Source organism: Elephantulus edwardii, unplaced genomic scaffold (assembly GCF_000299155.1).
Source record: "Elephantulus edwardii isolate Elephantulus edwardi_28Jun2011 unplaced genomic scaffold, EleEdw1.0 scaffold00061, whole genome shotgun sequence".
Taxonomy (NCBI): Eukaryota; Metazoa; Chordata; class Mammalia; order Macroscelidea; family Macroscelididae; genus Elephantulus; species Elephantulus edwardii.
The window spans coordinates 3,804,322-3,831,655 of NW_006399811.1; the positions used below are offsets into that span (position 1 = coordinate 3,804,322).

The 27,334-nt window shown below is 41.6% G+C and overlaps 1 protein-coding gene and 1 pseudogene across 1 annotated transcript in view; one reads left to right on the forward strand and one right to left on the reverse strand.

The window, feature by feature from the left end:
• Positions 1 to 27,334, forward strand: part of PAPPA2 (pappalysin 2) — a 475,277-nt gene that overhangs the window by 63,602 nt on the left and 384,341 nt on the right. Inside the window, exon 2 of the mRNA XM_006887711.1 lies at positions 1,224 to 2,295. Coding sequence (XP_006887773.1) covers positions 1,224 to 2,295 — 1,072 coding nt within the window. The remainder of the gene's footprint in view (positions 1 to 1,223; positions 2,296 to 27,334) is intronic.
• Positions 5,992 to 6,750, reverse strand: LOC102864866 (annotated as a pseudogene).

Here is a 27,334-nt window from a genome sequence, read left to right on the forward strand (position 1 = left end):
CATTGATCTATGTGTCTGTCATTGTACCAGTACCATGCTGTCTTTACCACTACGGCAGTGTAGTAGGATTTGAAATCAAGGAGTGAGATACCTCCTACTGTTCTTCCACTTTCTAGTAGAGTGTCTGAACATGCTATATTTCTATAATCAACAAAGATAATTTGTTCCTGAGACTCTACCTGGGTGCTAGGAGTTTCACAGGAGGAGATAGTGGTTCTGCAAGCCAAGACAAACTGCTAGGAGCATTCAAGTTCTGCAAACTTTTATCTGTGGTCAGGCCAGAATTAGTGGTCTTAGTGGTTACAATAATGAGCTCAAGTACAACACTGATGTGTGAAGATGGCATAGTATCAGGTGGTGCTTTTTTATATGTCAGGTCATGGTGAGTTGGAGTTCACTTGATGGCACCTAACATCACCATCAACCTTATCCACAGCTGTGTGCGCTTTTGTTTATTCAGTTGATTTGTTAGTCCTGTGCCTGCTGTCTGCAAGACTCTTGGAGGATTCATTTCCTTCTGAAAGTTAGTTCTGCTTTAGTACTGGGCGAAGGGGTACTTCATTATTAGAATCTTAAATACCTGGTTTCCCCGATGAGGTACTTAGGCAGTATCATTTTGCTGACTTTGGGGAATAACTTGGTAGGTGCCTCTGCCCATGGAGAGGTGCTAGAGAGAATTGTGGGGTAGGAGGAATGCCTGAGATGTTACTGTTTACTCTGAGAGACTCAGAGACTCACCAAGTCTTTACTCTATCCAGGTGAAACATTTTAATATTCAATAACAAAAATCGTGTGGGGCAACAAATAGCAAACAACTTAGTTCTGTGGAAGCTATGATTACTCTCAAGGCTTCTGAGGAATGGCCAGTGTCGGTGGGGAGAAAAGCATGGACTCGAAGTCAGGAAGCATGAGTATTTGTAATGAACAAAGACGATAATATATGTTGGACATTCCCTTTCTAGCCACCAATTAGGTGACATAAAAAAATGCCAGCATGAGTTTAAAATGAGTAGACCCTCTAGTTAGATTTACTGTGGGGATATATATTGATGGAATAGTCTAATATGGGGTTCAGGGCAGGCAACCCAGGTTGAAAATCAGTTATCTTCCCTGCCCTATTAAAACCCCCTTCGTTCCTATTTATTTACGTGGGTTTTCTTCTCCCTTTCTCCATCCCCCTTTGTATCTGGTATCTCTTCCCTTGCTTCTTCCTTCTTTCCCAGGTGTGTTTGATAACTGCTCCCACATTGCCAATGACAAGGGCTGGGCCCTGGGCATCGGTTCAGGGAAGGACAAGAAAAGGCGAGATGCTCGCTTCTTCTTCTCTCTGCGCACCGACCACATGAAGAAAGCCACTGTTGTGACTGGCCACAGTCGCTACCAGGCAGGCATGTGGACCCACGTGGCAGCCACATACAATGGACAGCGAATGGCCCTGTATGTAGATGGAACTCTAGTGGCCAGTAGTTTAGACCAATCTGGTCCCCTGAACAGTCCCTTCATGGTATCCTGCCGCTCTCTGCTGCTGGGCGGTGACAGCTCTGAGGATGGGCACTATTTCCGTGGACACCTGGGCACACTGACTCTCTGGTCCAAGGCTCTGTCACAAAGTCACCTCCAACACAGCCCAAAGCATCCTAGTGAGGAGGTGGCCTTGAGAGACCTGATCCTGACGGCCACTTTTGAGCCCCTGGGAGAACAGTGGGTCCCCTTCAGGGATGAGAAGAACCCACGCCTTGAGACTCTCCAGAACTTTGAGATGCCACTTGAGATTCTGTCGCCTCTGCAGCCCCCGCTCTGTGGACAAACAGTCTGTGACAATGTGGAGCTGATCACCCAGTACAATAGGAACTGGCCCCTTCGGGAGGAGAAGGTGATACGCTACCAGGTGGTGAACATCTACGACGACCAGGGCCTGAACCCCACGGTGAGCGAGGAGCAGATCCAGCGGCAGCACGAGGTGCTCAACGAGGCCTTCGGCCGCTACAACATCAGCTGGCAGCTGAGCGTCCGCCGGGTGCACAACTCCACGCTGCGCCACCGCATTGTGCTCGTCAGCTGTGAGCCCAGCAAGATCGGCAATGACCACTGCGACCCCGAGTGCGAGCATCCGCTCACAGGCTACGACGGGGGAGACTGCCGCCTGCAGGGCATCTGCTACTCCTGGAACCGCAGGGACGGGATCTGCCACGCGAGCTGCAACAACATGATGAATGACTTTGACGACGGTGACTGCTGTGACCCGGAGGTGGCCAATGTGCGCAAGACCTGCTTTGACCCTGACTCTCCCAAGAGGTAAGGGGACCCTTGCACTGGGGTGTCTTGCTTGGGGAGGATGTATTTCTAATACTGTTTTATCTTTTGGTTTCTGGAGACAAAAGCATGTGCATATAGACCAGCACTATCTCCTACTTCCCGTGCCTCCTCACCCACCGAGGTAAGACTCATCCCCAGATCAAACAGTTTTGTTGAATTCTCATAAAATGCCAAGTAGTATATTCAGGGATATAATAACGATGAAGACAGGCCTTCCTCATGGAACTCACCATCAACATGGAACAGATACCTGTGTTCACAGGTCTGTGATGCAACCTAGCGTGACATGCACCTACACACTTTATATATCAGATACTTGGGGCTGGTGAAAGCAGGACATCTCAATTTACTAGAGGGAGTTGGGGAAACTTCACAGATGACTGACTAATCAGGCAATACCAATGAGACACACTTACACTTCCTGTGGTCTTAGGATATAAGCAAAGGAATACAAGCCTTTGAAGAGGCTTCCTATCTGATAAGCCCCTACTATAGTTACACAAGCATGAGATAGTCTACATCTACACATCTGAGAAGCATTCCACCACACTTCTCCTTCAGTTGACTGAAGCCTTCCACTCTTGCACTCTAAGTTCTGTTCTGTGTACAACAGCCAGAGGATCTTTTGAAAAAGGAAAATCAGATCTGCCCGCACAGAGCTCTGGCCCATGCCTACCTCTCCAACATCACCATCTCCTTCCACGTCCACACTCAGTCATGTCAGCCTCATTCTGGGTTGTTTTGAATGACCAAAGTCTTTCTTGCTGTAGGGCTTTATTGCTGCTGTTATATACCATGGGGGTGAAGTGGACTTAGAGCTAACCCTTGAGTGAGTTTTCATAGACTGCAAATCACACAGGAGGTGATGGCCCACTTTTCTCCTGCTGAACAGTTGGTGGACTTGAACCATGTGCCTTCTGGTTGGCAGTGCAGTGCAGTGCAGCTTCTTACCACTAGGACCAGAGCTCCCTAGCTATTGGACAGGGTATTGGATTACCCTTGATCTTTCCCTGATATATTCCCTAGTCATTCAAATATTTTGAAGACTCTTCTCACATACTTTGGGCATGTCAGAAGGGACCAATACCTGGAGAAGGACATCATGCTTGGAAGGGTGGAGGAACAGCGCCGGAGAGGAAGACCCAGGACGAGATGGATAGACTCAGTGACTGTGGTAATGAAGTAGGTCTGTCAGAGACCGTGAGACTGGCTCAGGTTTGAGCAGGGTTTAGAGCCAGGTTTAGTATATAAGGCCGCTGTGAGTCTCAGGTGACTCAATGGCACATAATACCAGCAATCACCTTCAGGGAGGCTCTTTCCTGATCACTCAAATTAAAGTAAATTACATCACCTTATTCCAATCTTCTGTCTACTATGGTCACTTCTCTTTTTCCTCTGTATCCATTTGTGATTTTGATTACTTACGACGACAGCTCTGATCAGCATACCTTATTTACTGCCATGGAGTAGATTCCTACTTAGGGTGACCCTCTAGGACCGAATAGGGAGCTCTAGTGGCTTAGTAGTAAGAAACTATGCTGGAATTACAAAGGCACACAGTTCAAATCCATCAGCTGCTCCATGGGAGAAGGATGGGCAGTCTCCTCACATGCATTAACTATCTCTGAAAACCTGCCGGAAGGTCAGCTATGGGCCAGTTCTGACTAGGTACAAAACAACAGCTACAACAAAGATAGGGTAAAACTAGAGTTCCCAAGGATTTCAACTGGAAGCCTTTGGGTTGCTAGCACAACTCCTTCCCACTGAGTCACTATAGCTCACTTGGAATGAATTAGAAAGGTAAAAAAGTAAATGAGTATAGAGTTTTAGCTTTATGACTATACATACAACCTGCCTTACAAACATACTTTTGTTCTTACAATTACTTTGATATTTTTATTAAAAAATAAGTTTCTGCTGGAAGACTGCTCAAAAATTTTGTAGAAATCATTTTGGTTTCACCTCCTCTGATAGTATCACTTGGTACTGATGGTCTGCACCCTCTCTACTCCGTTGACACCACTGGAACTAGAAAAAGTCAGAGGTGGTTGGTAGATACGTTAATTTGTGTTAGCAGGCAAGGTCTCCCCAACACATAAAGGGACTTGTGTAAGAAATAAAAAGACTCACCTGAGCTAAGCAGAGGTGGAAGGACTGGATCTCAGCTCCCATCCAATATGTGGACTGCAAGAGGGGCTTCAGACCTTTTGTTCATAGGGTCACTGTGAGTCGTGCTCAACTCAAAGGCAATCAATAACCTTTGTGTGGCTAGAATTTGCACAAGAACTGTATAACCTCAGGCAGTTAGGCAGATTCCAGCCAAGGATTTGGGAGAACTGTCTGACATCAGTGAACACTAATAGGCTCCTCCAAGGCCATTCCGTAGTTGAATTTTAGACTTCTTACTTAACTTGCTATGTCAATCAGGCAAGTTTCTTTCTGAACCTCTCAGATGCTTTGTCTGTAGGGTGAGGGTAATTGCAATAATAATTTGCATTGTCTATAAATCAGGTTAAATGTATTATCTATTTATTAGGATAATATGAAATACGATTTGGGAAAGTACTGTTAACTCTGAAGTGTTCAACGTCCAAAAATAGTTCTAACATTAGCTCTTTTTACCATTATTACAGCTGACAGATGGGAAACCTTTATTTACGTAACAATAAGCAGGGAATTGATCACCTTACTAGAAATGTTTGCATAGGAAAGATTCTGTTTGGATTTGGTTTTCAGATTTGGGTAACCTTAAGCAGAGGTTAAACCTCAGCATCAAGAATGGATGCCAACTTCTAAGATCCCTGGGGGAGATGCGGAAGTTGCTCTCTCTCCTCCTTCTGGCTCGTTCTCCTCACCACTGGCCTCCCTCTTGTCTGAGAAAGCTGTCCCACAAGGTACTCAGGCCTCATTCACTTTAGACAATTCTTTGTTTTAATCTCTACAACCACTATCCTTGTAATTCCTCATGTAGCTCCTTTATAACTTATCAACTGCATTGCCGTAATTGTCATGACACTTATCTGTGCCAGTCTGTGGACCCAGGCAGTGTTTCCATCTTTTGTTCATTGGAGACTAGAGCTCTTTCCTCCAAATAAAAACAAACCCAAACAACTTCGTTTTTGTGGAATACAGAGGAACTATTTGTTCTATTTGTTATGTAAACATATTTAAATCTTACTAATAAACAGTTATAGTTGAAGACAATAAGGGAGAGCAAAAATCCCCTGCCCAACTCCTTCTTCTCTGCTCTCCAGCCTCACCACCACCACTCCACCTGCAGGTACCCATACTTAATTCTTTTACCTGTATCAGCTGTAGTATTATATTTGCATTATTGCATATATTGCAGAAGCTGGTTTGGCTTCTCTTTGAGCCTCTAGGATCACCATCTGTCTGTGTATGCATATCTTCTGTCCTAATCTGGCCAGTCCGGCCCTGCCACCACAACATGGTTTCAGCATTCCTCAGGCTCAGCCCATATCCCTATCTGGGTTTTCAGGGAATTCAAACAGGAAGTTAAGAGTGAGGCTGCTTCAGGGTCTGTCCCACGTGTCCATCCAGACTCCAAGAGGAGTTGATGGCTCTCAGGGGACAGATGGGTGGGAGGGGCAGACCCTGTCCAAGCAGTCCTCATCACTTGGCAACAGATGAGATGGCATCCGGAATCCTGAGGGCTCACCGTCCCTCTCCACCCCCAACCCCAACTCGGGTGGAGGGGGAGTAACTATTACAAGAGCCTATGTTGATGAAGGTTTGACGCAGCACAGACTGAACATCAGTGGTGGACCTAAGAGCATCTAGCATCAGGAGCAAGTAGAGAAGAGCAGTGTCACTGGGGACACTGAACCAGGGCTTCATGGGGATGGCGTCTGGTTGGCTCCTATAAGCTCCTGAGGAGTTGTCCAGGATCACAGTGCTGGAGAGGTCACTGTGCACCACAGAGAGGTCCACATGCAGCTGCCCAACTCCAAAGTGCAGTGCTGTCTGTGGTATCTCCACTGGAGCATGTTTTAGCTGTTACTCAGTTTGCCACAGCAGAGCCATAAATCTCCATGCTTGCTGTGAACACTACCAGCTCATTCCAGTGTCTCACCACTTCTAAGAAATTCACATGAGGTCTCTTATGTACAAAATTCTGGACAGGATGCTTGTCTATTAGCACAGTAAGGGTGACGCCGGGTGGAATTCCAAGGCAGACTGTGGGCCTCAGAACCCCATCCTGGTGTGAGTGTCTATCTAGATCCAGGATCTTCCTCTTCATCTGGCCTAGCTGATTCTGGAATACAGGTGATAAAGGAAGGATATAACATTGAACTGTTTGGTATGGATTACTGTGAGGGTCTGCCTCTGCAAATGGTAAATGAAGACGCTCCAGAGCTTAGCATGGAAGGTTATGAACGTGCACAGCCCCAGCAGACGCTGAGTCTGCATCATCTCCATGACCCTGGAACAAGCAGCCCTGGAGCACCTCCCCCGTCCAGCTCCCCCACACCCCCGGGGTGGAGGAGCAGGGGCAGGAAAAGCTGCAGAGAGGGATACCAGGGAAAGCCCAGTGGTACTATGAGTGGTACTTGATCAACCCAACTGCACATAACAATAATAATATCTTCCTTACAGTAGGAGAATTGATGCCTTTGAGCTGTGGTGCTGGAGAAGAGTATTGAGGGTACCATGGACTGCTAGGAAAACAAACAGATTCATCCTAGAGAGGGTTAATTAAACTAGTCTTCTCCTTGGAGGCAAGGATTCTGAGGCTCCGTGTAACAGACTTTGGACATCTTGCAAGGAGGGACCGGTCCTTGGAGAGGGACATCATGCTTGGTAGGGTGGAGGGACAGTGCAGGAGGGGAAGGCCCTCTATGAGATGGATTGATTCAGTGACTGGAGCAATAAGAATAAATGTATCGGAGATAGTGCGATTGGCACAGGACAGAGCAGAGTTTAAGGCTGTTGTACATAGGGTCGCTTTGCGTCACAAGCGACTCGACGGCACATAACAACAACAACATGATAAAGTTGAAACGAATTCTCTTACATGGTTTCTACCTCCTTTCTTAAAATATGTTGTTGCTGTTAAGTGCCGTTGTGTCTGTTCAGGCTCAAGGACCTTAAATATAGTGATTTAAATATAACCACTGATCAGTTGTTATCAAGTTGATTGATTCTAGCTCTTGTAAGCTCATGTGTGTTAGAGTAGAGCTGTGCTCCATGGGGTTTTTCAACCACTAATTTTTTGGTGGTGGCCTAGTGGCAAGAAGCTGTGTTGCAAACTTGAAGGCACATGGTTCAAGGCCACCAGCTGCTCCATGGGAGAAGGATGGGCAATCTCCTCCCAGACGATTAACTGCCGCTGAAACCCCGCCTGAGGGTCAGCTATGGTTAGTTCCGACTTGATGGTATACAACATTTAAAAAAAAAAAATTCAATTAAAGCAATAACAACAACACCTTAAGAATATACAGTTTAAAAATATGACTATGGATTATTATTTATTATATATCGAAGCCTGTCTTTTAATGATTATATTTCTTTTCTGCACACTTTTACTTCTCTTGAATATTTTTAATCTTTTTCTTCTTTACTTTTTCAAGTTATAACAGACGTAAAAATTTTTTTTTTGTCCCACTGGAACTTTTCTTTCTAGTTAATTCTTTCCTCCTTCTCTGTTATGATCAGTTTATTTTTAGGTTTGCTGCACAATTATAGTTTTGGAATATCTCTTCACTACTTTATTGGACTGTAGCCACTGTGTATTGAATTACACAAATATCTTTAAATTTACTATGTGTTTTATTGAAGGATATCTTTCTAAGAAGTAATATTTTAGCCACAATTTAAAAATGCACTTTAAAAAATATTTTTATTTTGCCTTGAGACAAAACTATATATATTTTTTTTTTTGTCTTTGGTGTAATTTTTTTCTTAAGTGGGAAATGATTTTTTCTGAAACTTTTGAAGAAATTCTTTAATTCCCTATAGTTTTATTCTGATAATTGTATTTTGGTTTTATTTTTTAAAAAAATTATAGTTGCAATCAGAATTTACAAAGCAAGTTAGGTTTTTAGTCAATAATTTATATACATTTTTAAAAATGACACTGGTGCAGCCCTCCTCTATGTAGGAGCACCTTTCCTCTTTCTTCTGAGTTCCCTGTATTCATCCATCCTTCTTTCCTGCCTTTTCAGCTTTGTTTTTGTGTACATATTGCCTTTTGGTTTCCTGTGGCTAAGTGTGCTGAGGAGTACATCATCACGGTATTTTTATTATTCTCTTTATATGTGTGTCTGATACTTGGCCTGAAAGCTGATCCCTGTGTGTGGGATCTACTCTAAGTTTAAGAATATCTGATGACCACAAGAGAGTTCTGATGATTTAGTTAGTCCATTGGTAGTTGTGCTACTAACCCAAAGACCCTTCCTCTTTGGTGGCTCAGATCCAATAGCAGCCCTATGGGAGAATGTAGAGAAACAGCTTCCTGCGCAATTCATAGCCTTGGAATCACCATGGAGGATTCTCACTCAGTAGCCATGAATTTGGATTTGAGTCTGAAGAGCCACAAATTTGAGGGATTGAGCTAGTTTCTATCAGAACAGTAAGTCTGGATTTGTTTTTAAATGTTACTAAATTGTGCTCTAGAATTTTTTGTTTTAATCCCTCACTCTCTGTTTGGGCCTTGCTACATGATCTAGATTAGAGCAGTAGATAGCAGGGCAACTAGTTAGTTCTGATTTCTGGATAGTAGGGGCTATGGTTTTCATAGTCCATTAGTCTTTTTTTTTTAATTTAGGTTGTTTATTTTTCATTTCAATGAACATCTACAGAGATTTTGGGATTCCATTCATTCATTGTTGCACCCTTCTCCCCGCACAAACCCCTCCCCCCTCCCCCCCATTTGCTCCTCTCCTTGAAAAGCAAAAGAAAAACTCCCTCATTGGTACACAATCCCCCCCCCGCACCTCCCCAAACCCCACCCCCTAGCCCCAAATATAATCCACTCTACAACCCTCATTGCATACCCCTACGATAAAAATAATGCCCTAAAATATAATACTTTTAGACTATTCTTTTAAACTTATTGCTTCCTTGATTCTTTAGTCTCAGCTCTCTTATGAATGAAGACAGACAAATGATTGTATCTTAGTTGGCTACTTTCAAGCTTTTCAGTACCCATTCACTACTTACCAAAGTAAGATATGTACATTGTGAGCCATAAATGACAATTGACCTAGTTGTGCCCCAGGACCCAGGCTTAAGTTCCTAAGCCTAGTGAGGCATTCCTTTAAGATGTTTGGTTGTAACTCAGAGGTTTTCAAAATTTTGTGTATTCTACAATATCCTTAGAAAATTTTATTGCAGACATAAACCCAAATATAGAAATATCCTTGCCCGCTGTGATATGCACTTGTGATGTTCTTCTATTTACCTCCCCACATTTGTCCAGCTCGCATGTCTACCTGTGCATTACCTGTTATTACTATTGTCTGACTATGTTTAGCTTTGTTGTCTAAGTGCACTCTTGTACACCTCCTAGTGATGTTGTTTGCCATTGATCACACTGTGCTGCCCTCCTCCTTATAGTATATTCCCTTTCCCACATGGTTTAAATCTACCAGCTTCCCCATGGGAAAAGGATGGCCATTCTCTTCCCGTGTGGTTTACTGCCTCTGAAAACCTGCAAGAGGGTCAGCTGTGGGCCAGCTTTGGGACTCCACGATATACACCACCACCAACACTCCCTAGGTATTTATTTACCCTCTCATTTCCTACTGCTTTTGATAACTATCAAAGAATGTTTCTTTCTGTATATAAATATTTTATTGACTTTTTATAACAGCAGTCTCAAGATTTTTTTCCTTACAGTGAATGATCTGTTTCACTAAGGAGAATGTCCTCCAGGTTCACTCATACTATGAGGTGATTTGCGATTCTTCATCACTCTCTAACATTGTTGCTTGGTATCCCATTTTGTGCATGTAACCATAGTTTGTTTATAATATGAACCTATAAACCTATATTTAGGTTGTTTCCATTTTTTCCTTCTTGTGAATAAAACTGCAATAAACATGCATCTACCTATGTATGTATCTATGTCATGGCTCATATTTCTCTAAGATATATATGAAGTAGAGGCTGACTCTGAGAAGAATGGGAATCCCAGAACATTTAATCGTGCTAATGCGAAAACTATACTTGGACCAAGAGGCAGTCGTCAGAACAGAGCAGGGTAACACTGCATGGTTCAAAATTGGGAAGGGTGTATGCCAGGGATGTGTCCTATCTCCATATCTTTTCAATCTGTATGCAAAGCAGATTATCTGAGAGGCTGCGCTCTATGATGAGAAGTGCGGCATCAGGATTGGTGGAAGATCTATTAACAATCTGCGTTATGCAGATGACACAACCCTGTTTGCTGAAACTGAGGACCTCATGCACTTACTGCAGAGAGTCAAGGACTGCAGCCTTCAGTATGGACTGAGGCTCAATGTCAAGAAGACAAAGATTCTCACCACTGGACCAGCTGGCGGCATCAGGATGGATGGCGAAGAGATTGAGATTGTTCACACCTTCAGTTTGCTTGGCTCCATGGTCAACACTCTTGGCACCAGTAGCCAGGAAATGTAAAAAAAGTATTGCCAGGGAAAGTTTGCTGTTAGGGACCTCTCTAAAGTACTCAAGAGCAACAGTGTGTCTCTGGAGACTAAGGTGCATCTGAAACAGGCCATGGTTTTTGCAATCATTTGTTATGCATCAGAGAGTTGGATAATGACTAGGGAGGATAGAAGGAGGATTGATACCTTTAAGCTGTGGTGCTGGAGAAGAGGATTGAATGGGCTGCCAGGAAAACAAACAGATTCATCCTGGAGAGGGTTAAACCGGGCTACTCCTTGGAGGCAAGGATTCTGGGGCTTCGTCTGACATACTTTGGATATGTTGTAAGGAGGGACAGGTCCTTGGAGAGGGACATCATGCTTGGGAGGGTGGAGGGACAGCACAGGAGGGGAAGGCCTCTATGAGGTGGATTAATTCAGTGACTGGGGTAATCGGGATGGGTATGTCAGAGGCAGTGTGATTGGCACAGGATAGAGCAGGGTTTAGGGTTGTTGTACATAGGGTCTCTATGAGTCGCAAGTGACTCGACAGTACATAACAACAACAACAACAGTAAGATTACTGTATTATATGGTATTTGGTATTTTTATTTCTAACATTTTAAGTAAATGCAATACCACTTGCGATGGTGGTTGCACCATTTTATAATCCCACCAAAAATGTGTAAGAGTTCCAACCTCCCTACACCCTCACCAACCTTGTTTTCTGAGGTTTTTTGAAAGTTATTGCTAGTGTGAGATAATTATCTCTTTGATTTGATGTTTATCTATCTAATGACTAAAGGGAATACTGGTGGCCTAGTCCATAGGAAGTCACACTGCTAACCCAACACAAAGTATCTCTGGATGTCTGAATCCACTCGAGGTTTGGTAAGTGAATACTTAATACAAATCCTTAGAGGTAAGGAGTTGTGCTGCCAACCCAAAGGATTATGGTTCTAATCTACCAGCTGCTCCATGGGAGAAAGATGGACAATCTTCTCCCTTGTGATTCACTGCCTGGGAAAACCTGCTGGAGAGTCAGCTATGTGTTGCATCCAATTTGTACACAACAACAGCAATTCTATAGCAGAAAGATGAGCAATTTCTTCCTGTGATTTCATGGCCTCTAGAAAACCTTTTGCAGGGTCAGCTATAAATAAATTCTGACTTGATAGAAATGAGCTTTTTCAAGCTAATGGCTAATAAATGAGTTCTGGTAGTATAATAATTAAAGCATTCAACTGCTAACTAAAAAGTTGGCAGTTTGATACCTCCAGTAGTTCCACAGAGGATGAGACAATGAACTTCCATAAGAATTTACTGTCTTGGAAATCCCACAGGTAATCTCTGCTTTATCCTTTAAGTTAGTTATAAGTCAGAATGAACTCAAGGATAGTGGCTTGGGTTTGGTAATGGCTTATTTATAAATATCTTTTCACATATTTGTTGGCAGCTTACAGGTCTTCTTAGGTGAAGTATCTAGTCCTATCCTTTGCCCATTTTTAAATTAGATTGTCTTTTTGTTATTGAAGTGCCTAAGTTTTCTATAAACTTTAGAAACCATCTCTTATTAGCTACATCATTTCCGCTAGTTTTTATATAGAACCTAGTCTGTAGGGTCTTCTTTTGGAAGAGTCTTTTGGTACACAGAGTGTTTCATTTTTAGGAAGTTTCAGTACTCTTAGTTTATCTACTGTATAGTTTATCTTGTACATTTTCAGTAATGGTTGATAGTCTATTTATGACATCATTTAAGTTATATATGTTTGCCCCTATTTAAAGTTTTCTATTTCAATTTAGGTCTGTGATTGACTTTTTGTTTGTTTTTGTATCTAGTGTTAGGTATGGATCCTGTAATTTTATATGGTGGTTTTCTCCTCTTAAAAAACTTTTAGTTTCTCATCTTTGATTTTATTCTCTTATGAATATTATGATAATTTTTCTGCTTAATAACATTGTATATTTCTTTTTGGAGGCTTGTGTGTGAAGCAGTTAAGGGTAGGTTCTCTTGATTTAGTTCAAAGTCAGGTGTAAACTGCTCTTTATTTCATTTACAGTCATGTGTGAACTGATTGGTTGCCTGGATTTAGCTAACAATCAGCTGTGGGCTAAAAGCCTCTTATTTAAGTCAATCAGCACCTGGTGGACAGGTCTTTGTGTTTTAAAGTCAGTTGATGTTAATTGTTTGGCAAGAACATTCTTCTAAGAGGTACAGTGGTCTATCAGTTTGTTGTACTGAGATCACTTGGGGTTGCTGTGATGCTGTGTGCCATTGGTGTATCAAATGTCATAATGGTAACCTATGGTGGACAGTGGTGGAGCTCCCAGATTAGAACAGGCTTGGAAGCAGGATTAGCATTCACCTCCTAACCTAAATGCCTTTGCAAACTCTATAAAATTTAGAGAGACAAAGATAGTTATAGAACAGGGTTCAGATGTTTTGTTTATAGAGTCTCTGTGAGTTGTGCTCGTCTCGACACCACTTAACAACAACAACAACGGTTCTTTTGACAAGCACTAAGTAAGGCTCTTCAATCTGGACACTCATATACGAAAGTCGTCTATTACTTTTGTATTTCTTTCAATTTTACAACTCTCTTGTTTTTTCCCCCAGAAAGTCAGAACCAACTCATAGTTGACTTTTCAGTGGGTTTGTAGAGGCTTTAAATGGTATAGATCTCCTGAAGTAATTTTCTACTTCTAATCTTCATTTATTTACATATTCTTTCTTCTTGTCACTGTTTTTAGTAGATTTTCTTAGGTTTATCTTCCATATAAATAACCATAGTATGTGTGTGTTTTAAATATTAACATGTTTTGCTTTAAGGATGTAACTTCCAATGAGGCTAAAAAATTAATTTTTACTTTTTATATTTTATATACAAATTATGGTGTTATCCTTTCTTTATTTTCCTCCCTCTCCATCTTTTAAAAATTTTCTGTCTTTGGTAATGTTAAATTTCCTCAAATATCTCGTGATTGTTCATAGTAGAAATCATACTTAAAACTTTAGTTCTGACGAGTTGTAAAGGGTAACTATCTTTGAATTCCTTTTCTTTTGTGGGAAGGAGGGGAACAATGTACAGGGTGAGAGGCTTTCTTTTAGCCGACTCCTTTAGGTTTATTTAATGTGTAGGGTTTTCTTTTCCTCCTTTCTTCTGCCTACTGTTCTTTGTGCTGAACCTTTATTACTAAAATAGGAAGAGTTTTTCTTAACTCTTAAGAGCCTAAAATTTGGTTTTTAAAAAATCAATTATCAATTTCCTATAAAATACCATACAGGATAAAAAAATACAAAAGTTACATACGGCAAATATAAAACTTATATACAGAGTAGGTACCAGGAATTTAGTGAGTGGAATAATTTCATCTCTGCATTCGGTGTTTAAATCCATGCTGAGGCACTAGAAGCCGGACATGTGGTATAGACTACTTTCTGTGCTATGTTGTTGTTGTTGTTATGTGCCGTCGAGTCGCCTGCGACTCATAGCGACCCTATGTACAACAGCCCTAAACTCCGCTCTGTCCTTTGCCAATCGCACTGTCTCTGACACTCCCATCCCAATTATCCCAGTCACTGAATCAATCCACCTCATAGAGGGCCTTCCTCTCCTGTGCTGTCCCTCTACCCTACCAAGCATGGTGTCCTTCTCCAAGGACCTGTCTCTCCTCACAACATGTCCAAAGTATGTTAGACGGAGCCTCAGAATCCTTGCCTCTAAGGAGCCACCTGGTTTAACCCTTTCCAGGACAAATCTGTTTGTTTTCCTAGCAGTCCATGGTATTCTCAATACTCTTCTCCAGCACCACAGCTCAAAGGCATCAATTCTCCTTCTATCCTCCCTGGACATTGTCCAACTCTCTGATGCATAACAAGTGATTGCGAAGACCATGGCCTGTATCAGACGCACCTTAGTCTCCAGAGACACCGTTGCTCTTGAGTACTTTGGAGAGGTCCCTAACAGCAGACTTTCCCATGGCAATGAGCCTTTTAGTTTCCTGGCTGCTGGTGCCAAGAGAGTTGATATGGAGCCAAGCAAACGAAAGCTGTGTACAATCTCAATCTCTTCACCATCCATCCTGATGCTGCCAGTTGGTCCAGTGGAGAGAATCTTTGTGTTCTTGACATTGAGCCTCAATCCATATTGTAGGCTGCAGTCCTTGACGCTCTGCAGCAGGCGGTACATAGGGTTTTCAGAAGGCTGCTATTTCAGAAGTGGGTGGCCAATCCTTCTCAATCCTTCTTCCTAGTCTGTCTTTGTGTGAATGTTCAGATTTAGAGAAGTATCAGACAGACCAGCAAGTTAAAGGTATATCCCTTATTGCGGAGTTAACTTTAGTGTCAGTGTTGTCCCTGCCTTTCTCACACACGTCTTTACCCACTTATTTCCCTGCTCCACCATCCACCAGGATACCCATCCACTTCTACCCCCTCCCTTCACATCTATCTCCCTTTGACCAGCCATCCATCTAATAACTTATATATGAAGCTTCCATGGCTTCTGTGATTCCAAATACATCAGATGCTGGTAGTTCCTTATGTGCTATAGTTTAGGTTTTTGCAAAGACTTTGTTGGTAGAGAAATTGTTGTTGTTGTTATATGCTATCAAGTCAAGTATGACTCATAGAGACTCTATGAACAACTGTCCTATTCTGTGTCATCTTCACACTTTCTGACATAGTAGAGCCCACTGCAGAAGTCACCCTGTCAATCCACCTGGTCTAGGGTCTTCCTCTCCTTCGTCTACCCTCTACCATTCCAAGCATCATGTCCCTCTCCAAGGAATAGCCCTTCCTAGCAACATGTCTAACGTATGTGGGGCAAAGTCTCATCATTCTTGCCTCTGAAGAGCAGTGGATCTTTAAAAATCGATGAGGCCCTTTGACATGATACAGTGAATGGCTACCTTTGACCTAAGTTACCCATATGTAGTAGCCTAGCTTTACAATTAAAATTCTAGAACCCAAACTAATAATTCCATTATACACTGGGGATATCCAACTTCAACAAATGCTTTGACAGATATTTATTGAACAAACATGTGCCAAGCCCAGAGTCCTTGAACTCAAGAGTTCATGGATTAGTTGGAGATGTTTGGGGGATGGGAGACACCCTATAGATAGATTACTAGTGTGCAAGTGTAATGATGGTTGTATGACACAATGCTCTTTATGTCTCAAATCCTACCCTGCATACTCCCCTCTCCATCCTCCTCTACTTCCATACAACCAATTTGAAACAAGAAATGTAGCCCAAAAGAGTTCCTCAGGGACTTGGCAAGGATAAGAGAGATTGAAGAATCCAGTCTCAAACATCTGTAGCCCAGATGCGCCTCCTATCAAAGGAAGAGTATTTATCAGGCTTGGTGCTGGTCAAGAGTAGCTATGAATTATGGATGCATCATCCAGCCAGTTGAACGGAATTACAAAGACACAGTAACTTGGCTCATGGATAGAGGGAATTACATGGGCCAAAAGTGAGAGTCTTCAGGGTTTTGCGAAAAGAAAGGATAACTGTTCGTCTTACAGAAATCACCAATGCCATTGTTCAGTCTTTATGGGAGAACCAAACCAAGGGAATCTGTATGGCCTAAGAAAAAACTCGGGTTCCCTGGCCTTTTCAGAGCTCAATTTGGTTTTGATCATTCATTATTTTTGTCATTCTTCTCTGGCAGATGAGAGACTCTTTGCAATGAAATCTTCTCATCCCTCTTTCATCCCTTTCCACATGAGAGTTGAGCTAAGTACCCAACCAAATCTGGAATTGCCTTTGTTGGTTTCTATGTGTCAGTTTTTATAGTATCTCCTTGGCGAAAGGAAAAAACCCAAATTAAATGCAAACAACTAAATGTCTGAGCACAGGCTGATCAGGCTGTCAATAATCAAGTCTCAAGCCCAGCTGTGGGACACCATAAATTCATTTTCTGAGCTTATGGTACCTTTAGTCATCTTGTTGTTGACTCACTGACTCTTCTCTGCCTCAGTCTCTGGAGTTTTACTGCTGGAGGCTGAGTGCCAGAAGTCTGCTTTGTACACCAGTGCTAGAGACATAAACCCATTTGTGCAGAAGTTAAGGTCTATAGTTGAACACAGCAGGATGTGTATTCGAACAGGTGGACAGATGAATGTGGCATCAAAAAGAGCAGGTGAAGAAATCAGCGCTACAGATTTGGGATGCTCCAGATTTGCTGTGTTGTGCTCACCAACACTGGATGGCTGCAGAGCCAAAGGAATGTCTGGGCTGGGCCCCTGCAGTGGCAGGTCTGTTAAACATCAGCCAAGCTTCATTACAGGTTTCTTTTGAAGTTGGAATTCAGAGTTCCCTGAAGCCAAAAACAACATGCATGAGGAAAATAAGTGTAAGAGGTAGAGGAGGGAAGAGAGGAAAAAAATGAAGGAGAAATTTAAGCTGAACAGCAAGAAAACATCTCCACTTGAACAAGCCTAAGCAGTGTCCATTCTAAGCAGTTGAGTCTCATCTCCTTGTGCTCATATCATCCAGCAAAGGAATTAAGAGAGAAGCAGAAAGAGAGTGCCCTACAGATTAGCTAGCAAGTTCACCTCCCTGTAGAAATAGCTCCTGGCTATTTTCCTCCTGGTCAGTTTCCCCACCCTGCCAAATGGAACCACATTATAAAATCCTTGATATCCACTCCCCCCACCCCCCACCATGTTCACCTGGCACAGAGAACTTTCCTTCCTTGGTGAGTAAGAGAGGCTGTCCCCCCGTCCCCTTTCTTGGTTGTTTAGGGACCCTTGTCTGTAGCCATATTCAGTTGTTCAAGACACTTTGGCGTCTCCCTAAGGATTGGGGGTGCTGGCCCTTGTATCCTTGGCCAGACACCAGACTTTCTTAGATGATTTCATGTAGGGATCCCTTCCTAGAATTTAAGCCAAAGAATCTGAAAGGCAGCTGCATACTTACAAATATGTTTTGTTCATGTCCCCCCTCTTTCCTCTGGAGACCCTATTTATGTGATTAATGTAATAACTAAATAAAAAGGTAAAACCTTTTTGCTCCAGAATATCTAACTCACATTTGATAATATATTGCTTATCATTCCCTTGTTTACAAAGACAGAGGCTCAAAGTGAGTAGAGCACACAGCTTAGTGTGTGTGTGTCTCTGTGTGTGTGTGTAGTTTATGTGTTTGGACATGGCTGTTTTTAAGGGTATGTTTAATCAGAGTGCCAACCCGAGGAGGCAGTTGCTGACTTACCAACCTCTACCCTTGTTCTCACTGTTAATTCAATTCTGTCTACTTCTGTTGACATGATTCCTCAGGCTATATAAAGTGCTAAAAAGAAATGATAGCTGTTTAAAGACTATGCTACACCTTATAAAATTCCTGGTCTTTTCAATTACTTCCCATGCATCTGAAAGATGAACAATGAATAAATATGACAGAAGGTAAAATATTGGAGATTAGCAAGCTTTTTATTACACGTGGGTCAAGAATGCCAGCTATTTCCCAAACCATTCTGACCCTGAGGGAAAGCAAAGATTGGGTTTATATACAGAGATTGGGCAGAGGGGTTACACAAAGTTCCTTTTGGTTGGCAGTTGAGATTTGTTCCGATTCAGGAGTCATTGTAGTTTCTGACTTCTCATGGGTGTCCAGCCCCTGGGCCAGGTACAGGATGTAGTCAGGGAGTAGTAACCAAGTTGGGTCAGCATGTCCTAGGGCAACACATATTATTGCCAAAATTACTGAAGTATATATTTCTTAAAACGGCTGTCAAAACAAAATGACTTCTCTGATGTTAACATATAAAATGGCTTCTTTAATTCTTAACATTTAAGCTGCTACTACATTATCACAAGTATAATTTTTAACCACAGAAGCCAGAGTAATTCTATTTAAGGGTAAGTCAGATCAAGGTACTTCCTTCCCTAAAATTCTCCAGTGGCTTCCCAGCTCATTTGGAAGCACATAGTATCATTCTGGTATATTAGACCCTATCCAATCTGGTACCAGTACCCTCTATGGCTTCATCTCCTATCACTGTCTCCTTTACTTACTATTTACCTTTGCTCCAGCTACACTGGACCTTCTCACTGTCTCTCAATTGACAAACTCACTTCTTTTTCATGACTCTGCTTTACCCTTCTTTAGTGGGATATCATTGCAGATGAGATGCAACTTGACCGAGAATAGAGAATACCAAACAGAGGTTTACATGTATTTTATTGACTATGAAAAGGTGTTTGAATATGTGGATCATAAGAAATTATAGATAACATTGAGAAGGATGGGAATCCCAGAACGCTTAGTCATGCTTATGTGAAACCTATATGTAGATAAAGAAGCAGTCATCAGAACAGAACAAGGGAAGATTTCATGGTTTAAAATGAGGAAAGGTGGGTATCAGTATTATATCCTTTCTCTAAGACTTTATAATCTGAATGCTGACCAAATATTTCAAGAAGCTGGACTATGAAGAAGAATTAGAGATTAGGGTTAGAGAAAGACTCATCAACAACCTGTATTATGCATCTGATGCAATCTTGCTTGCCGGAAGTGAATTTGAACCACTTGCTACAAAACATCAACAACTACAGCCTTCAATATGAGTTACATCTCAACATTGAAAAAATAAGTATACTTTCTACTAGATCAACAGACAGCATCATGTTAGATGGCGAAAAGACTGAAGCTGTCAGAACTTCATTTAACTTGAATTCACACTAAATACCTATCGTAACAGCAGTTAAGAAATCAAGAGACGTGTTGCATTAGAAAAATCTATTGTTAAAGACTATAAAGTGCTAAAAAGAAATGATGGTTGTTTAAAGACTAAGATACACCTTGTAAAAGTCCTGGTCTTTTCAATTACTTCCCATGCATCTGAAAGATGAACAATAAATAAAGATGATAGAAGGGAAAAGGATGCCTTTGAATTCTAGTATTGAAGCAAAGTACCACATATTTCATAGACTGCCAAAAGAACGAACAAATCTGTCTTGGAGGAAGGGCAACCAACATAATTTTTAGAGGCAAGGATAGTGACACTTCATCTCACATACTTTGAACGTGTTGTTTTTTTGGTTTTTTTTTTCCTATAATTATATTTTATTAATTTTCATAAACATTTACAGAGATTTTGGGCTTCCACTCATTCATTGTTGCACTATTCTCTCTACCCTCCTCCCAGTTTGTTCTTGTCCAAATGCCACAGTGCTTGTCAAAGCCAGTTCTGATTAATCTTCTTTGTCAGTGTATCCTTTGCCATTCCCTATCACTCCTCCCTGAGAGAGACTTCACCCAGAGTCATAAGGAAAAGGGGACGGCGTATTCTCTTAGCTACTTCCTGCTGAAAAGGGACGCTGTGGGTTTCAGGGTGAAGATCTTCTCTCACTACTCTAAAGGGCCCCTTTGGCAGTAGGAAACACATAGACTATTATGGAGATTGATTTTGGAATTCAGATGCACTCTTATTGATTGTGCTTGGCTGTACATGTACATATCCTTCAAGATGTATCATGGGGGTGTTGCAACCTAGAAGACACAAATTTGACTAACAAGTTATAAGTACATGAGTCCAAAAATTATGGAAAAGTAAAAGAAAAGATTCTTTCATTGTTTTACAAACCCTCCGCCAGGTCCCCTCCACCATGCAGCCCTCGCTCTAGTCTCCTGTGATGACAGAAATACCCAGTTATATCTCTCTTTTAAACAGTTCCCTCCCTCCTCTGTTTCAGTGCAGTATACATTATTGAACCCATCTTACTCAGTCTCTCCCCAACCCCAAGGACAGTCCCATTCTACAACAGTGGCATCATGTAATATTTGTCCTTTTGTGACTGGGAGCGTGTTGTTTAAGAGGGTCTAGTCCTTGGAACAAGACATCACGCTTGGAAAAGTGGAAAGTCAGTGAAAGGGAGGAAGACTCTCACCAAGATGGATTGACAGAGCTCAAGCAGATCCGTGGTCACGAGTATGGTACCAAGAAGGCAAGGTTCAGATCTGTTACTCATAGGGTCTCTGTGGGTCTTAGATGACTTGATGGCAACAAATCCTCCAGATTTCAACATGGCTCTCTCATTTCCCTTTAGTCTTTTTCATCAAAGTCACCTTCCAGGTGAAGCCTTCTCCAGTGACCTCATCTCAAATTTCACACATTCCTCTCTTCACAGTTTGCCCCCTGATTTTTCTTTTTATAAATGATCACTAACATTTAGCATAGGCTTTATTTATTTATTTATTTATTTATTTTTACTTTATGTCCCTTTTCTTCTTGACTAGAATCTAAGTTCCGAGAGGGAAGGGACTTTGGTGTGTGTGAGTTGCTATTACACCCTAACACATAGAATAGCAAAGGAGCAGAGCAATGTCTTTTAATAACTACTTATGGTATAAATGATTTGTCTGTTTATCTATTGGAACACAGTCACATCCATTTATTTGCCAATCGTCTATGACTCCATTTACAGAGCAGAGTTGTGTGGTTAAGGCAGAAACCATGTATCTAAAACCTAGAATCCAAACCTAGAATATATACTCTCTGGCCTTTTACAGAAAACATTTTCCAACATTTGTCCAAGTACATCTTTCTCAAACTATACATGATCTATTCTTTTTTGTGTCATCACTAAACTTTAGATTCCTTGTTCTTAGATCCCATGATATGTTCAACTAATATCTTTACAATGAATTAATATATTGAATAATAAAAGTTTAATAATGAAGGAAATGACAGTGTTGGCTAAAAGTTTGACTAGGGTAGAGATTTACAGAGAGAGCTGTAATGGCATGGTCCCTAATACAGCCAGCCAATGGCTGTGCCTCTGAAAGTCACCTAACAAGAACATTACATTTCCTTATCACTTTTAAGATATCTCTGCTTTCTTTAGGTTTCCATTGGGGCCCTTGAGAAGTCATCTGTCTAATAGTCATTTTGTTTCAACTTACTGTTCCTAGTTGATGAGACACGTGCACAACCTCCTCACTCTGTCCTCCCTCTTCCTTAACATCACTTTCATTTTACAATATTGTTGCTTCCATGCATTGCATTTTCAATTGTTGTTGTCGTTGTTGTATACCATTGAGTCAAAACCAACCCATAGCTGACCCTCTGATGGGTTTTCTGAGGCAGTTAATTGTATGGAGGAGATTGCCCATCCTTCTCCCACAGAGCAGCTGGTGGCCTTGAACCCTTGGGATTGCAACACACCTTCTTGCCACTAGGCCAACAACAACATTTTCAATTGTTGTTGTTGTTGTTGTTGTTATGTGCTGTCGAGTCGCTTGCGACTCATAGTGACCCTATGTACAAAAGCCCTAAACTCTGTTCTGTCCTGTGACAATCTCACAGTCTCCAACACACTCATCCTGATTATCCCAGCCACAGAATCAATCCATCTCCTAGAGGGCCTTCCCCTCCTGTGCCTGCCCTGCACTCTTCCAAGCATGATGTCCTTCTCTAAGGACTGGTCTCTCCTTACAACATGTCCAAAGTATGTCAGACAAAGCCTCAGAATCCTTGCTTCCAAGGGGCAGCCTGTTTAACCCTTTCCAGGATGAATCTGTTTGTTTTCCTAGCAGTCCATGGTACCCTCAATACTCTTTTCCAACACCAAAGCTCAAAGGCATCAATTCTCCTTCAATCCTCCTTAGTCATTGTCCAACTCTCTGACGCATAACAAGTGACTGAAAAGACCATAGCCTGTATCCGATGCACCTGCACCTTAGTCTCCAGAGAAACACTGTTGCTCTTCAGTACTTTAGAGAGGTCCCTAACAGCAGACTTTCCCATCACAATGTGTCTTTTAATTTCCTGGCTGCTGGTGCCAAGAGTGTTGGTTGTGGAGCCAAGCAGATGAAAGCTGTGAACAATCTCAATCTCTTCACCATCCATCCTGATGCTGCCAATTGGTCCAGTGGTGAGAATCTTTGTCTTCTTGACATTGAGCCCCTCAGTCCAGTGGTGAGAATCTTTGTCTTCTTGACATTGAGCCCCTCAATCCATATTGAAGGCTACAGTCCTTGACCCTCTGCAGCAATTTCAATTACTGTTTTAAAATCTATTACCAAGTTATCTATTACTTTTTTCAGATTCCTCTTATAACCCACTGTTTGCTTTTTGTCATCATTGTTTTTATCTGGCATTGAGTCAAAACTGACCCAGAGTCGACCCTTCAGAAGATTTGAGAGGCAATAACTCATATGGGAGGAGAGTGCCCAACTTACCACAGAGCAGCTAGTGTACTCAAGCTGTGAGCCTTTGAAATTGCAGTGCAACTTCTTACCAGTAAGCCACCAGAGCCCCCTTTTTATATTCATTAGTTCTATTAATTCCTTTGGGGGGGCGGGGGGAAGGGCTCTGGTGGCCTAGTGGTAAGAAGCTGTACTGCAGTCTTGAAGACAAGCAGTTAGAGGCCACAAGCCTGTCTGTGGGAGAGGGCTGCCTCTGAAAACCGACTAATTCTGACTCTATGGTATTCAACAACATGAATTCTTTTGCACATCTGCTGAGTAAATTTTTAAAAGTATTTCTGTTACTTTTTTACTGTTTGATCCTCAGAGGCAAGGATAGGAGAGCTTTGTTTCTCATGCTTTGGACATGTTAGGAGAGGCTATTCCTTGGAAAAGGATTATCATGCTTGGAAAGGTAGAGGGTCAGCTGGAGAGGAAGACCTCCATAAAGATGGATTGATATGGTGACTGCACCACTGAATTCAAGTGTATCAGAGGCAGTAAGGATGGCATAGGATAGGACAAAATTATGGTCTGTTGTTCATTCAATAGCTAAGAGTTGTACTCAACTGAACAGCACCTAACAGCAATAATAACAATATGACTTTTCAGCTTTTAAATAATATTTAGGTAGTAGATAAAATTGTATAAAACTAAATATACACATATGAATGAATGTAACTAAAAACTGGATAAATTCGGATAAGTTCAGTAAGTTGTTCAATATTAATATCTTGATTGTGATATTATAGTCTTTAAAGAAGCTATCCTTGGGAGATTCTAAGTAAAGGGTATATAAAATTTCTCTGTAATACCTCTTACAAGGAGTATCTCGTATCAAGGAATGCAGCCTTTCTTATGGATTACATCTCAATATAGAGAATGCAAAGATTTTTACCACTGGGCTAACAGGCACCATCATGATGGAAGGAGAGGAGATTGAAGCTGTCAACCGCTTCATCTTGCTTGGATCCACAATCAATACCCGTGGTATCAGCAGCAAGGAAATAAAGAGATATATTACACTGGAGAAATTTGCGGTTAGGGACTTTTCCAAATCCTTGAGGAGTAGTGTTGTCAGTTTGAGGACTAAGGTGCATTTGATTCAGGTCATAGTCTTTTCCATCACTTGCTATGCATCTGAGAGCTGGATAACCAATAAGGATGACAAAAAAAGAGAACTGACTCTTTTAAACTGTGATGTTGGGGAAGAGCTCTGAACATCCCATGGATGGCCAAGAGAACAAATAGGTATGTCTTGGAGAGGGTGCAGCTGGAGTGCTCTTTGGAGGCAAGAGTTATGAAATTTCACCTCACATACTTAGAACATGTTGATAGGGGCTGCTCTTCGTTGGAGAGGGACATGATGCTGGGAAGGGTGGAGGGTCAGTGAAGGAGAGGAAGACCCTCAACCAGGTGGACTGTCACAGTGACTGCTGAAATGGGTTCTTGTATGTTGGGAAGTATGAGGATGACACAGGATAAAACACAATTCAGTTCTTTTACTCACAGGGTCACTATGAGTTGTACTTGACTCTATGGCACCTAACAAAAATAACCCTTAAACCTTCCATTTCAACATACAATGGTTGTTAAATCACTTGCAAGTTATAGTGATCCTATGTACAACAGCCGTATACCCGCTCTATGCTGTGACAGTCTTATTGTCTCTGACACACTTACCCCCAGTACCCCAGTACCCTGAATCAATCCATCTCATTGAGGGTCTTCCTCTCTAACACTGTCCCTTCACCCTCCTAAGCATGACGTCTCTCTCCTCGGACTGATCCTACCTTGCAACATGTCCAAAGTATGACAGATGAAGCTTCAGAATCTTTGCCTCCATGGAGCAGCTGATTTCACCCTCTCTAGGATGAACCTGTTTGTTCTCCTAGCCATTCATGGTATATTCAATACTCTTTCCCAGCACCACAGGTCAATCCTTCTATCAATCTTAGTCATTGCCGTGCTTCCTGATGCATAGCAAGTAATTGCAAATGAACCTGGAGAAAAGATGAAAGTCACACAAGTGTTGAGGACTTAACTTCATAGGGTCTCTATGAGTCACCTATGACTCCACAGCATTTAACAACAGTAACTTCAAAATAGAGAGTGATCAGTTGGCTTACTGGACAGAAAGTGATGCTACCAAGCCAAAGGTGGGTGACTCTAATCCGCAGCCCTCAGGCCTGTTCTTAATTGTCTTTGGTGAAACATTCTTCTAGGTCGTATAGCCTTAGTGTGTTCACTTGTCCTATAGAGGTAACTTGTGGTTGCTGTGAAGCTGAACACTGTGGCACTGGTGTGTCAAATGCGTTAATGGTTACCCATGGCAGACAGTGGTGGAGCTCCCCAATAAAACAAACTTGCAAGCAGGAGTGGCATCCACTTTTATAATAGCTTGCCTCTGGAAATCCTATGAGCCTGGAGAAAGAATGAAAGTCACATAAATGTTGAGGACTTTTGTTCATAGAGTCCCTATGAGTCACCTACCACTCGATGGCACTTAACAACAACAAAAACAACATGGCCTGAATCAGGTGCACGTTAGTTTCCAGACTGACATTGTTGCTTTTCAGTACTTTGGAGAGGTCTCTGACAGCAGACTTTCCCAATGCTATACGTCTTTTAATTTCCTGGCTGCTCGTACCAAGAGTGTTGATTGTAGCCAAGCAAACTGAAGCTGTTAACAATCTCAATCTCTGCAAAATCCATCATGATGCTGCCAATTGGCCCAGTGGTGAGAATCTTTGTTTTCTTGAAGTTTAGCTTCAATCCATATTAAAGGCTGCAGTCCTCAACCTTCTGCAGCAAGCGCTTCAGGTCCTCCTCAGTTTCAGCAAGTAGGGTTGTGTCATCTGCATATTGTAGGTTGTTGATGAGTCTTCCTCCAATCCTGATGCCATGTTTCTCCTGAGAGAGCCCAGCCTCTTGGGTAATCGGTTCTGCATATTGATTGAAATGGTATGGAGATAGGACACATGCCTGGTATACACTTACCAATTTTGAACCATGCAGTGTTTCTTTGCTCTGTTCTGATGACTGCCTCCTGGTCCAAGTATAGATTTCACTTAAGTACAATCAAATGTTCAAGAATTCCCATTCTTCTCAGAGTTAGACACAGTTTGCTGTGATCCACACAGTCAAATGCCTTTTCATAGTCAATGAAACACAAATACGCATTTCTCTGGTACTCTCTGCTTTCAGCCAAGATCCATCTAACTTTAGCTATAATATCCCTCATACCATGGCCTGTTCTAAACCCACCCTACACTTCTGACAGTTCTTGTTAATGTGCTGTTCCAGTTGTTTTTGTATAATTTTCAATAGAATCCTGCTTGCATGTGATATTAAGATATTGTTAAATAATTTCTGCACTCGCTATTCTAAAAATTTAATTATTAAGCACTCGAAACATGCTTCTTTTATATTCTACATCATTTGAAGTAATTCTGTTATTTCTGCTGGTTCTTGCTCTTGGTGACTTGTTTCTTCATTCATGAATGTTTGGTGATTAATAATCATAAGCCCATGTTGCTTGAAACTTATCTTTCAAATCTCTTTCAGGCTTCTGTTGAGGAGATACTGTTTTGACTTACCAAGTGTTTGGGTATTACCAACATAAAAGTATTTTAAATTGTATTCTTGCCATGAAGTTATATGAATGATAGGGTGAAGTGAATTTGGGGTAAAACCAAATGAAAACTGGCTTGTGATTAGAGCTTCTCAAAAGTGATTTTTCCCCTTAAATCTTGGATCATAGTTAAAGTTTCCTTTCCTTTTCCCTTAAAATTTAAGTGGATTTAAAATTCTTTTTAAGGGGTCTCTCTCTTACTGACAATACAGCTCTTTGGAATCCATTGTTTCTCTGGTACTCTTCTATCAAACTCCCTACCTTGGCAAGACTCTGCATTTTCTTTCCTATCCCAGAGCCTCACAAACCCATCAAACTGAAGTTCAAAGGCACTAGAAATGAACAGATCCCTGAGGGCAGCTAGTGGTCTCTGAGATTGTTTACTTTTCTTGATTTCTGTTTTTCTTTTGTATGTAGACTCTAAGGATATCCTTTAATTTCCTTCCAGCTCTGCAATGCATTTAAATTTATTTTTATATTTTATTAAGCATTTTCAGTTGTTTTCAGTAAAGGGATAAACTGTCTAAATTTTTTACTACCAGAAATGGAAGTTATAGCCATTAAATGTATTTGAGTAGTTTTCTCAAAGACTAATT